The following is a 13162-nucleotide window of genomic DNA, read 5'->3' as shown; positions in this document are numbered from 1 at the left end:
GAAAACAAAATAGTTAAAGTTAATAAAGCCAAAAGTTAGTTCTTTGAAAAGATTAGTAAAATTGACAGCCCCCTAACAATATTGATCAAGAAGAAAGTGGGGGGTAGGAAGTAGATGTGGCTCAACTGATAGAGCGTCCACCTACCACATGGGAGGTCCAGGGTTCAAACCCAGGGCCTCCTGACGCACGTGGTGAGCTGCCCCACACACAGTACTGATGCGCGCAAGGAGTGCCGTGCCACACAGGTGTGTCCCTTATGTAGGGAGCCCCATGCACAAGGACTACACCCCGTAAGGAGAGCTGCCCCACATGACAAAAGTGCAACCTGCCCAGGAGTGGTGCCACACACACACAGAGCTCATGCAGCAAGATGACACAACAAAAAGAGACACAGATTCTGGGTGCTGCCGACAAGATAAAAGTGGACACAGAAGAACACACAGCAAATGGACAGAACAGATAACTGGGGATGGGGGGGAAAGGGGAGAGAAATAAAAAATAAATCTTAAAAAAAAAAAAAAGAAAGTGGGGTAGTGGAGGCGGCTTAAGCGATTGAGCTCCCACCTGCTACGTGGGAGGCCCTGGGTTCGGTTCCTGGTGCGTCCTGGAGAAGACGAGCAAGACAGTGAGCTGGCATGACAGGCAGATGTGGAGACACAAAGAGGAACGATGATGAGAGACAACAAAGCAAGGATCTGAGGTGGCCCAAGCGATTGAGCACCTCTCTCCCACGTGGGAGGTCCCAGGTCAGTTCCTGGCACAGATGAAGAGACAGAGAAGACACAGCGCAAAACAACAAGGGGAAATAAATAAAATAAGACTTTTAAAAAAAAAAGAAGAAAATGTACTTGTCACTATTAGGAATGAAAGAGGGATGTCATGCTACAGAGCCTACAGAAATCTAAAGGACAATTAAAGAATATCTTATGAATAACATCATGCTAATAAATTCAGCAGCTTAGATGAAATGGAAAAATTCTTTGAAAAACACAATTTACTAAAACTGACACAAAATGAAATCAAGTATTTAAATATTCCTGTATCTATCAAAGGAATTGAATTTGTTACCAGAATCCTCCCCACAAAGAAAACTTCAGGCCCAGATGACTTACTTCTCTGGTGAATTCTATCAAGCATTTAATAAAGAAATAACACTAATCCTACACAAACTCTTTCAGAAAATAGTGGAAGAAAGACAACTCCCCATTTCATTTTATGAGGCCAACATAACCCTGATAACAAAAACAAACAAGGGCATTTAAAGAAAAGAAAAATTAAAGACTGGTATCCATCATGAGCATAGGTAGCAAAATTTTTACCAAAATATTAACAAATAGAATACAGCAATACGTAAGAAGGAAAAATTATTATGACCAGGTATCCCAGGAAAGCAAGCATGGATTACAAAAATCAGTGTAATTCACCACATTATCAGAATAAATGAGAAAAATCCTGTGATTATCTTGAAGCACTTAAAATTCAGCACCTATTCATGGTAAAAACTCACAAGAAACTAGAAATAGAAGGAAACTTCCTCAGTGTCATACTTAACTTTGAAATATCAAATTCTTCCCCACATAAAATCAAGAACAATAGAAGAACGTCTCTCACCGTTTCAGGTCAGCATGCTGGAGATCCTAGCTGGTACACTAAGGCAAGGAAAAGGAATGAAGGCATAATGGTTGGCACGTACAGAAACGCTTAGGAATGTAAAAAAATACCTAAGGGCATCAAAAAACATAAAGGACTTAGGGATTGATTTAATATAAAATGTGCAAAACCTCTGCATTTACTGTACAAAACATTGCTGAGAAAGATTTAAAAGGAGCTTTAAAAATGGAAAGATGGGGAAACGGACTTTGGCCCAGTGGTTAGGGTGTCCGTCTACCATATGGGAGGTCCGCGGTTCAAACCCCGGGCCTCCTTGACCCGTGTGGAGCTGGCCATGCGCAGTGCTGATGGGCGCAAGGAGTGCCGTGCCACGCAAGGGTGTCCCCCGCGTGAGGGAGCCCCACGCGCAAGGAGTGCGCCCGTGAGGAAAGCCGCTCAGCGTGAAAAGAAAGAGCAGCCTGCCCAGGAATGGTGCCGCCCACACTTCCCTTGCCGCTGACGACAACAGAAGCGGACAAAGAAACAAGACGCAGCAAACAGACACCAAGAACAGACAACCAGGGGAGGGGGGGGGAATTAAATAAATAAATAGATCTTTAAAAAAAAATAAAATAAAATAAAAATAAAAATGGAAAGATGGGGGAGTGGGTGTGGCTCAGTGGTTGAGCACCTGCTTTCCATGTACTAGGTCCTGGGTTCAATTCCTGGTACGTCCTCAAAAAAAGGAAAGCTGTATCATGTTCATAATCAATGACTCCATATTGTTAAGATGTCATTCCTTCCAAAATTTATCTATAGAGTCATTGCAATTCCAATCAAAATCCCAGCAGGCTGTTTTTTTTCTTTTTGGTAGACATTCACAAGTTAAATTCTTAAATTTATATGAAAATAACAAGATAGAATAGGCAAACCATTTTGAAAAAGATGAAAAAGTTAAAGGATTTACACTTCTGATAGTAAGACAATATAAAGCCACAGTCATCAAGACAGTGTAATATTGTTAGAAGAATGGGGAGTCCAGAAATAGATCCACACTTTTTTGGTCAATAATTGTCAATAAAAACACTGAAGTAATTTAGCAGTGAAAGGAAAGTCTCTATAACAAATGATGCTGAAACAGATGGATTTCCATATGGAAGAAAAAAGGGCAGCCCCACCTCATTAGTCACAAAAATTAGTTTGAGATGGACATAGACTAAATGGAAAGTCCAAAAAATAACATTTTTAGAAGAAATGTCTTCACAACTCGTGCTAGGCAGATTTCTTAGAATACTAAGGTTTCTAGAACAAGAAAGAGTGACAGTTTTGATAATTACTGAAGGTCTTGTGGGTGTGTATTTGCTTTGTATATGATTGAAATATTCCATAGTAAAAAAAATATATAAGGTACAGGCAGGACCCTTTAAAAAATTAGTTATCTCTGTGGAACAAAAGTGGATCAGATGAGTGAGAATTGAGCTACCTGACATCAAGACTTATTTTAGAGCTGTAGTCATAAGGTAGGATAGTATTGGCATAAGGATTGACTGGCGGAACAGAATAGAGAATCTAGGAACAGAGGGCTGTACAATTCAGTGGAGGAAGGATGAGTTTATGCTGCAGTTGGTACTCAGAGAACTGATTATCTAAATGGAAAAGCCAGAATAATTTGATTGCGGTTTTGGTTGAAAGCCATTGCCTACGGAAGCTTTCCAAGTGTACATGAAGAAAATCTAGATAAATGTTTATTTCAGCATTGTTTATAAATTGTGAAAAATTGGAACTCCCAATTTCCACCATAAGGGAATGGATAAGTCAATTGTGGTATATGTAAACAACTGAATATGCAATAGCAGTGAAAATCAGTGAGCTAGAACTACATGTACCTATCTAGATAGATCTCAAACACATGAGATTGAGTGAAAAAAGCAACTTGGAGAAGGATACATACAGTATGACACCATTTATATAGTAAACTGAAAATATGCAGAACTTTCCTGTGTTGTTTATGGATATAAACTTATGTGGTAAAAAGTATGCATTATGCACAGGAATGATGAAAACACATTCAGAATAATGATTACGACTGCAGGTAAGGATTGGATCTGGGAAGGACACACGAGGCTTCAACTGAATTTGTAACTCATTTTGTTAAAATATTTAAAAATCAAAGCAAATGTTAACATTTTATAGAGTTAGCTGGCAAGCACACAGTGTTTGTAATATTCTCTTTATATAATTTTTTTTATATTTGAAATATTTTTAAATGAAAGGTATTAAGCATGTTTAGGATAGAAGACTGATAAATGAAATCCAGAGACCATTCAGGAAGAAACCAATTTCACCATCACTGAGTATAATAATGTTTGTGTCTGAGGCACACCCCTTTTTTAAGGATATGTTTTTTTTATTTTTTTAAGATTTTAAAAATTTATTTCTCTCCCCTTCCCCTCCACCCCAGTTGTCTGCTCTCTGTGTCCATTTGCTGTATGTTCTTCTGTGACCGCTTCTGTCCTTATTAGCGGCACCAGGAATCTTTGTTTCTTTTTGTTGCATCATCTTGTGTTAGCTCTCCGTGTATGCGGCGCCACTCTTGGGCAGGCTGCACTTTCTTTCTTGCTGGCCAGTTGTCCTTACAGGGCGCACTCCTTGCGCGTGGGGCTCCCCTATGCAGGGGACACCCCTGTGTGGCACGGCACTCCTCGTGCGCATCAGCACTGTGCATGGGCCAGCTCCACACAGGTCAGGGAGGCCTGGGGTTTGAACCGTGGACCTCCCATGTGGTAGGCAGACGCCCTAACCACTGGGCCAAGTCCACTTCCCAAGGATATGTTTTTTAAAGCATATTTTCTTTGGTAATGTTTTTAAGGATATGTTTTTTAAAGCATATTTTCTTTGGTAATAACATGCATATTATGAACTTTTGTCAGGTTCAGATCTGAAGCTTCTGCCTTGTACCAGTAAGGCTATTATGCCTTACTGCCTGCATTTAATGTTAGCCTGTTTTAAGGTAAGTTTAAAGCTGATTAGTCTGATCAGTTTTTAATTTGAAATATTGTTCTTATCATTTTGGATGACTTGAGTAGAGAACCTTGTGAATAAATGTAAGTTTAGTGCTTTTAAAGGGTATGTTGGTGGAGTGGGAAAGACACATGGACTAGGAATTAGCAAATATTTATGAAATAACAACTGTTGTGGGCAAAGATGAATGGAAATTATCCCCATCCTTGAGGAGTTTACAAATAATTGTAGGACAGATATGCAAATAACCTTGTCCTTCATAGGGATCAGTAAGTATTTTATGAACTCATTACTAGTCAGAATATACTAGCTACCAGAAGAAGGTAATACAAATGGTCTTTGTTTCATAGACGGATAGTCAATGTATTATCATAAAGATATACATTGGGTGGGTGAAAGCATTTTAGGCATCAAGATAAAGGCCCAAGAGATTTGGGAGGGTTAAGAAAGCACCAGGGGGAAGCAGATTTGGCCCAATGGATAGGGCGTCCACCTACCACATGGGAGGTCCAAGGTTCAAACCCAGGGCCTCCTTGACCCGTGTGGAGCTGGCCCATGCGCAGTGCTGATGGGCGCAAGGAGTGCCCTGCCACGCAGGGGTGTCCCCCGTGTAGGGGAGTCCCACGCGCAAGGAGTGCACCCGTAAGGAGAGCCGCCCAGCGTGAAAGAAAGTGCAGCCTGCCCAAGAGTGGCGCCACACACACGGAGAGCTGACACAACAAGATGAGGCAACAAAAACAAACACAGATTTCCAGTGCTGCTGACGAGAATATAGGCAGACACAGAAGAACACACAGCAAATGGACACACAGAGCAGACAGCGGGGGGGGGGGGGGGGGGGGGGGGCGGCAGGCCGTGAAGGAGAGGGGGGGAAAAAAGTAATGTTAATTGTTAAAAAAGAAAAAGAAAGAAAGAAAGCACCAGGATTCTGGTTGTAGGTAGGCCCGAGCCTTATAGCAGAGAGGATTTTCATGGAGGTTTATGAACAAGAGAATAACTGTATTGGGCCTCTATTTTAGTAATTCCCAAACTTATCATCATCAGAATCACTTGAGGCAACGGAAACAGCCTGATATCAGACCAAGCTGCTCATTTAAAACAAAAAGTCCCATTAGCTCTGTCTGCATTTCACACCCCAGTTTCCTGCACTGTTGCTTGCTGGCCTTTCTTTCTCCTTAATCCCACGTCCTCCTCAAGCCCTCTCCTCTTTGATGGCTTCTTGCCCATCCTCTACTCCTAACTGCTCCTTTAAAAAAATCTCCAAACTCTCCTCTCAGTTGTACAGAACCGTCCAGTTGTCTGTAGCCCTTATTCTCACCTTCACTCAGCCCTGTTGACAGCACAGAGGGCTGCTCTTATAAGGGCCAACCCTCCTCAGAAGCAGCTGTGAAGTTTAAGTAGCACCGTTTTCCCTTCGCACCTTCCTTGTCCTCATGACCTTCAGCACACAATTACAAAGAACAGCATTTTTTTTTAGGAAGTTGTATCTGGTGTATTTTAAATTATCCCGATTTCCTTTTTCGTCTTCCACAGCTTAGAGCTTTCACAGACAACAGGGATGACATGGCGTTGGGGCATGTGATCGTACTGCTTCAGCAGGAGTGGCCGCGGGGAGAGACTCTCTTCTTGAAAGCTGTAAACAAGATCTGCCAACAAGGAAATTTCCAATATGAGAATTTTTTCAATTATGTTACAAGTATCCTTTTCCTTGTTCTAGCATATTTTAGAAAAATGAACAAACCATTCTGGGTAGAAATAAGGGTTTTAACTGCTTATTATGTACTTAGCCCCTTTTAGGGGAAAAAAAGAGAAAGAATGGCGATTAAAAAAAAACATGGGGCTGTGTCAGCCTGTCTTGTAAACATCATAAAAGGTTCCGCTGAGGAATATCAGCAACCTTGTTCCCTTTCCACTTCCGGCCGATTTCCAGGAAGCCACCTAAGGTGCCCTGAAGTAAAAGCCTACAGGTTCCCGGCAGGCCCCAGTCGCTGAGTTAGCCAGAATATGGAGCACCTGCTTCCCATGTACAAGGTCCTGGGTTCAATCCCCAGTACTCCTAAAAAGAAAACAGTGCCTGTCTACTCTGACCTCTTCTTGGACATTAGATGTCCCCTGGGATCGGTCATTAGGGCACCAGGCCACAGCTCTCTCACCTGCACTGTGTACCCACCAGAGATGCTGCCCCACACAGGAAGTGCTTTCAATGACAGGTAAAGCTCTATTGCCCCCAGTTTATTAGGCAGAGACCTTCTTTGAATTGAGGTGACTATACTTCGTTGCTCATCTTAGAGACATTATTTTTCAGTTGTAAGGAATCTGATTACCATTGACCAGGTGCCTAGAATACGAAGGGTTCCTAACCTTTCTTTGGACACAGATACCTGTTGAGAATCTGATGAATGCTATAGAACTTTTCATCAGAAAAGCGTGCTTGCTTCATCGAAGTTTTGAATAATATTTGGGGGATTCACAGGAGTATCTAAAAATCCCTGCACCCTAGCTATGAAGAAATAGTCACTTGAATTTTATGGATTTCATAATCAGTAATCCAAAACACCTAACCCTATCACCACCTTTCATTTCTTAGTAAGCAAACAAAAGTTGTTGCCCTCATGCGTATATAGAATCTGTTTAATTATTATATAGATGAGAAGTATGTTGTCCTCAAGTCATGTAGCCTGAAAATCTTAGTTTTCTTTAGGAGGCAGTTTAGTGGAAGAACATAAGCTTTGGGTATTGTACAGACCTGGGTTCAAATACTGACCCTGCATTTGTTAGTTGGATGACAATGGGCAAGCTGCTCAGTCATTCTGAGCTTCTGTCTCCTCCTCTGAGAGAACAGGCACTTTGTTGTGGTTTTCCTGAGTCTGGCTTACAGATATTGATATGCTGGAGGAATTTGCCTACTTAAGAACTCAGGAAGGTGGGAAAATTCATTTGGAATTACTACCCAATCAAGGAATGCTGATCAAGTAAGCATTCTACCTTTTGCTCTTCCATGCTAAGTCTTTACCTTTTATGAGCTTGTAGGAAATTTTTATATATTGCTTTGCTTTTCAGAAACTTAATAGAAAGAAATCCAAACCTGGTCCTTGTTTTTGACAGTAGATAAATTTTCTGGGTACCTTTTGAAAGACTTGTGTTTTCTTAACTGCATTTCTGACTCAACATAGTAAATAGGGGTTATTTCTGTCACTTTAGAGACCTTTTCACTAGACAGAAGACTCATTTGTTACATCTTTTCCAAAATTTACAGGTTGGTTCTATAAAGTCCTGAATGGACATAGAGTGCTTTCAATTAAGAAAAACTAGGCTTAAGTTGTGCTGGATGCGGAAAATTCATTAGGAGCAATGACAGTTTTTTTTTCATAAACTGTATTATGGATTTAAAGATTTACTTGAGGCCCTCCTAGGCAATCCTCATTGCTTACGTACTACAAAGCAAAATAGCCATGTCCAGTGCCTCAGAGAAGCACAGACCGGTTTCAGGAGACTTAGTCTCATTCGCCCCTCCCACACGATGTGACTGAAATTTCATCTTGACCCAGGTGAGAGAACACCAAGCTAGAGACCATTTATGATTTTTAAATAGTTCATAAATCTTGCTTCTATCCCCCCAGTACTCATTGTAGTTTGGAAAATATATCCTCTCCTCTGTAAGTGCCACTTGTAGTTTTATTTGCCTCCTTTCTCCTTTGCTTCCTGCTTATTCGGCATGTCTGAAAGTCCGTGTTAGAGCCCCTGCAAGGGACTGACCCTGAGGTAGAAGAGCGTGTTCATTTTTCTTTATACCTCAGTTGTGGAATAAATGAGTTTTCAGTTGTTAAAAGCAAAACTCCACATCTTGTTCTAGCTCTGTAGTATTTAGGAATGTTGAGGGAGGGAAGTAAGAAATGCTCACCCCGGGCTTCTAAAGCCTTAACAATTTAGTGCACAGCAGACATTTATTTTTTAGGTCCTGTCAAAACTAGAGTTTTGTAGGATCCGTTCCAAAGAACAAAATTTTCCCTTTATCCTGAAAATGTTAATAAGTACTACATACATTTAAAATAAAAGAACAAATGTTCTTCTTTTTAAAATGAGACCTTTGTATATTATATTGCTTAAGCAAGATGAACTGGACCCACTCATCTTCCCAATTCCATTTACTTCTCTAGGATTGTGAATAAATACTATGGGGGGAAATAATTGCATGGTTAAAAAATACTCTTAATGGTGTTCTGGAATAAAGATTATTTTTTGATGTGGGCGCCAGGTAACCGCTTTTGTGTTGTGATTTCTTTTCTAGGTTTTGAGGCTGGAAATGCAAAACATACCTTTAATAGCTTTTTAATTTGTTCTCATTTAGTCTCTGTACAAATCCTCATAATACAGAGACAACCTTAGTAGAACCAAACTCCATTTATGTAGAATTAAACCTACCAATGATTCTCACCTAACCTAGGTCAGGCTTAACTGCTGTGGGAATGCAAAGAGTAGATCGCCAGAAAATTGACAGTTGGACCTCAAATTTCATCATAGTGAACCATTTTTCTTTTAACAAAGAGTTTTTATTGAGCTAAACAGTGACACAGGTACCTGCCTGCAATCCCTAGGACAAGGAATTAAAGCATAAGGGGTATTGGATGCCCAGGTAATAGCACCGTAAAGGGGAGCTGAGGCTAAGGCGGGGGTGCACGTCGTGCGTTTCTGGGCTTTTGCAGGATAGTTCCGTGCTCTCCCACGTTGGTCAGCATAGCCCTTAGTGTCTTCTAACTCCCTAGAGAAGACCATTTAGCCTCTTAGGAAGCCTGCCCTTTCACCGGCTTGGAGGCAGGTTACCTGATGAGCTGACCCGGTGGGAACTGGCGCAGTCTCAGGGCTCATTTGAAATCGGCACCTCACAGTGCTTACGCCTCAGCCACGGAGGTGACGCCAGCCGCCCAAGGCAGAGTTCTGGCTAACTGAGGTGTGGGCCAAAGCTTGCAGAGAAGGTCCCTACTCCTTTTGCCTTTGGGTTCCTAACATTCCCTGCAGCACTGCAGAGCTGGTGGGTGGCGCCCGCCGGGGAATGGCAGAGATGTGCACGGGGGTGGCGCCTGACCGAAAAGAGGGAGGGGCTCTTTCTTTGCTACCTAGACATTTGCCCCTTTTATTCTGTAAAAGAAAGAAATGTCTCTGCTGACATTTGCAGTATCTTAGTTGCATCAGACTAGATCAAAATGGCAAACAGTGTCCTGGGTCTGCTCTGAATAGGGTTGATAAGAAATTTTGTGAGGTCGTCACTCATCTTAATGTGCTAAATCTTTATTACAGAATTCCACAAAGCCACCCAGGACTCTTTCTTACGCCAGTTCTTTTTTACAGTTTATTAAATAGCTTAGCTCTCCTAATGCTTTTTGAAATTCAAACTCAACCCTACTTTATCAGAGACATTGCCAGCCCCTCTAGTTCCCTTGGAAGAAGCTCTCCAGGTTGTTACAGGATTGCTTCAGTCCTGTCAAAGATGGTTACGGAAAGGCACCAGGCGCACTTCTGGGATTGGAGTGTTTCTGAGAAGAGCTGGAAGTGGAGGAAGCCGGATTTGCCAATGTGTCTTCTCAGATGTAAACCTTGTCCCCGCTGCTGTTCAACTGCATTTCATCAGCCTCTTCCCTCACTGGTTGCTTTTTATGCCAAGTCTCAAGGGGTCTGAGCTCCTGGACCAGGAGCCCAGATGCCTCTAGGGGTGCCCCGGCAGCAGGTGCAGCGAGAGGGGTTGCTCCTCTCTCCCTCCGCCTGAAAAGCAGAGCCGCAGCCGGGCTTGCTGGGGTCAAAGAGCTCCCACAGAGTCTGCTTCCAGTCTTTTGCATTTTCTCTGGAGTGTTGTTTTTGCAGTGCAGGGTGAGTCGGTGTGGGTGTTTGAATGCTGCTGTTTGCTGTTTTTTAAAGGCCTTCTAGCCCTCCCCTGGGGTTACTGCAGCAGGAATTCTTACCTGTGCTTCAGCCCAGCATACAGACTGCTGACAGGTACCACGTGGAAAAACACCTGCTCATAGTGTGCTGTTTTGTCAACATGTTCTACTGCCCATGGTTCTCAGCTCTTTGTTATTCAGTGCCCTTTTTCATGCTTTTTTTTTTTAATTTGTTCTGCATCCCTTGGCAAACCATCTGGTTGTAATATTGTTAACATTTCTTATTTTTTTCCATAAGTTGCCAATGTGTTTGTGTTCAATTTAAAAATCATTATGGATCTTGGAAGAAAAAGTTATAATACTGTGTTAGATTAAGCACACATTAGATCAGGAGCTGAACTATGGTTTTCCTATGAGAAAACATCAATATTTAAGGATCCTGAAGTTTATTTTAAGTATATTTTAAATTTGGATTTTCATATTAATCACCATTGTTGAAGGTTTTTTGTCTAAATAAGCTTTAGCACAGGTTTTTTCCTGCCACTGATAATGTGTGTGTTTTTTTCAGGGTTTGCCTTACTGAATTGAAAATATTTGATAGGAATGTCACCTTTATTAGCTGTCTCATCCTGTTCTCAAACCACCATAAAAGCCAGCTAATTTTCTTTTTCATTCAAGCTTAACCAGAGTGATAGAGGCACTGATAAGAATATCATTGAGCTATGCTGCTCTTTATATGTGGAAGTAACGCTATGGAATCACTTGGAACCACCATCCACAGGATATAACCTGATAATATTTTTCCTAGCAGTAAGGGGAGAGTTTGCTTTGATCCACTGACATTCTATAGCTTAGTGTCTGCAAACATCAGTCACTTAGAGTTGGTCAGAGGGTCGGCCCCAATTTGAGGTCATAGTCTGGGGCCCAGAAGAGAAGTAGCTTCGGGCAGCATGGAATGAGCTGCATCCAGCCCCAGTGGGATTCCTGGCCTCAGCCTCACCCAGCCTGTGTCCTCAGCACTGAGTTGACCAGCAGGACTTGACTAGAAACGTCCACAAGGAACAGTGCTGCTGGTGGTGCAGCTCATTCCAGGGTCCGTGGACGTGGTAGAGATCCTGTACCATCTTTACTGGCCTCGCAAAGCCTGACTTTTTTGTCCTTACATTCCCTTGCATCTTTATACTATGATACCTCCTGTCCTTATTATAGTATAATTTATAAAAAGACATTTTAGAGAGGTTTTAATACAAAAATCTCATCTTAAGTCCCGTTCCTGTGTCTGAGGGAATTAGCAACATGGGCAGGTAGAGTGGAGGTGGCTTCTCTTTGTGGAAATCTCCCAGATCACTGAACTAATGGTAAAAGCCCCTTTCCTCCTAGCTGAGCCGTTGATTTTTGCTAGATTTCTCTCTTCCTGCGTCACATTGGCCTCTCAGGTGTTCTGGGCTTTGTGAGTTCCTCTCCTAAGGCATGGCTCTGGGGTGTGGTAGAGCCATGGCCTGTGCTCCCCCTGGCCCTTCCCGACCGTCCGGGCCTCCGTGAGCCCCTGGACCAGGGCCGCTCAGCAGGGCCTCACGCCACCGCCTCTGCCCTGTGGCATCCTGCCTCTCTCCGCCTGTGCCCGACGCTGGCCTCAGGACCCCCGGCTTGCCCTGTGACTCACGCTGGCGTGGCCTGCGGGGCGCGGCGCTCACGAGGCCCGCGCTGCCCTGGCGCCACGAGGAGGCAGACGCCGCTGGCCTTCGTGGCCCGCTGGGGCCGCCCGGGAAGCGCGTGCCGCGCCGGCTCGGCCTGGTGTCGCTCCCCGCTGCTGCCTCTGCAGGGCCTGCCGGCCTGGCGGGACGCGAGGGCTTGGGGGCCAGCGTGGGCTGCACCCCCGCGGCCCCCAGTAACTGACCCGCCCGCAGTAGGGCTGCCTGGTGGCAGCGCCCCGGCTTCAGGCAGGCGGCGCTTGACCCAAAGCTGAGCGTTAGAAAGCACCTCGTGGCGAGCGGGAGGGTTCTCCGAGGAGTGGGCAGGGACGTGCTGGCCAGGGCTTGTTCTTTCTTGAGCCGCTTTCTGCACGTAGACCTGGGGCGCCGCCCCTGACCCGGCCCGCTCTCCCCGTCCCGCCCGCAGGCACCACACGGTGACGCGGGGCATCACCAAGGGCGTCAAGGAGGACTTCCGCCTGGCCATGGAGCGCCAGGTGTCGCGCTGCGGCGAGAACCTGATGGTGGTGCTGCACCGCTTCTGCGTCAACGAGAAGATCCTGCTGCTGCAGACGCTGGCCTGAGCCGCGGGCCGCCCGGGGCTGCGGTTCCGGCGCCTTGTCTGCGTCGCAGTGGTTCCCCAGAGTCCCGGAAACGATTTCTATTTTTAAGAGCCACTTTTTGTAATTTTTGTAAAAGGAAAACCTCAACTTGTTTTGTAAATAAAAATCATCTTAAATTTCAGGATTTTGAGTCATTTAATTCTTACTAGTTTCTCATCAGGGGTGTATTTTTACTCTACTTTTGTAAGTAGATAGCAAGGGGGAAAGTCCAGCAATTGAGTTGAGTAGCAAATCTTAATACTGAAGATAACTAGAAAAGACAGTATGCCTTTCACCCCAAGGGCTTATCTTCCATAATTAGGTGTCGGTAACGTTACATCAACCTCTTCTTCATTCAGGAAGTTTTCATACCAAAAATCTGTT

General features: G+C 43.7%; 1 protein-coding gene across 6 annotated transcripts in view; it reads left to right on the top strand.

Annotated features, from left to right (window-relative positions):
* INTS10 (integrator complex subunit 10) overlaps positions 1 to 12920 on the top strand; it is a 30592-nt gene extending 17672 nt beyond the window's left edge. For 4 of the 6 annotated variants that reach the window (XM_058289904.1, XM_058289903.1, XM_071212687.1 and 1 more), the window contains 5 exons: positions 4522 to 4601; positions 6146 to 6308; positions 7491 to 7584; positions 10523 to 10600; positions 12604 to 12920. In XM_058289904.1, coding sequence (XP_058145887.1) covers positions 4522 to 4601; positions 6146 to 6308; positions 7491 to 7584; positions 10523 to 10600; positions 12604 to 12760 — 572 coding nt within the window. In that variant the 3' untranslated portion in view covers positions 12761 to 12920. The remainder of the gene's footprint in view (positions 1 to 4521; positions 4602 to 6145; positions 6309 to 7490; positions 7585 to 10522; positions 10601 to 12603) is intronic. The other 2 variants (XM_058289906.2, XM_058289905.2) reach the window with 1 other exon arrangement.
* Positions 12921 to 13162: the final 242 nt, after the last annotated feature.

The sequence above is a fragment of the Dasypus novemcinctus genome, chromosome 29 (genome assembly GCF_030445035.2).
Source record: "Dasypus novemcinctus isolate mDasNov1 chromosome 29, mDasNov1.1.hap2, whole genome shotgun sequence".
Lineage (NCBI taxonomy): Eukaryota > Metazoa > Chordata > Mammalia > Cingulata > Dasypodidae > Dasypus > Dasypus novemcinctus.
This window is presented reverse-complemented; position numbering and strand designations above follow the sequence as displayed.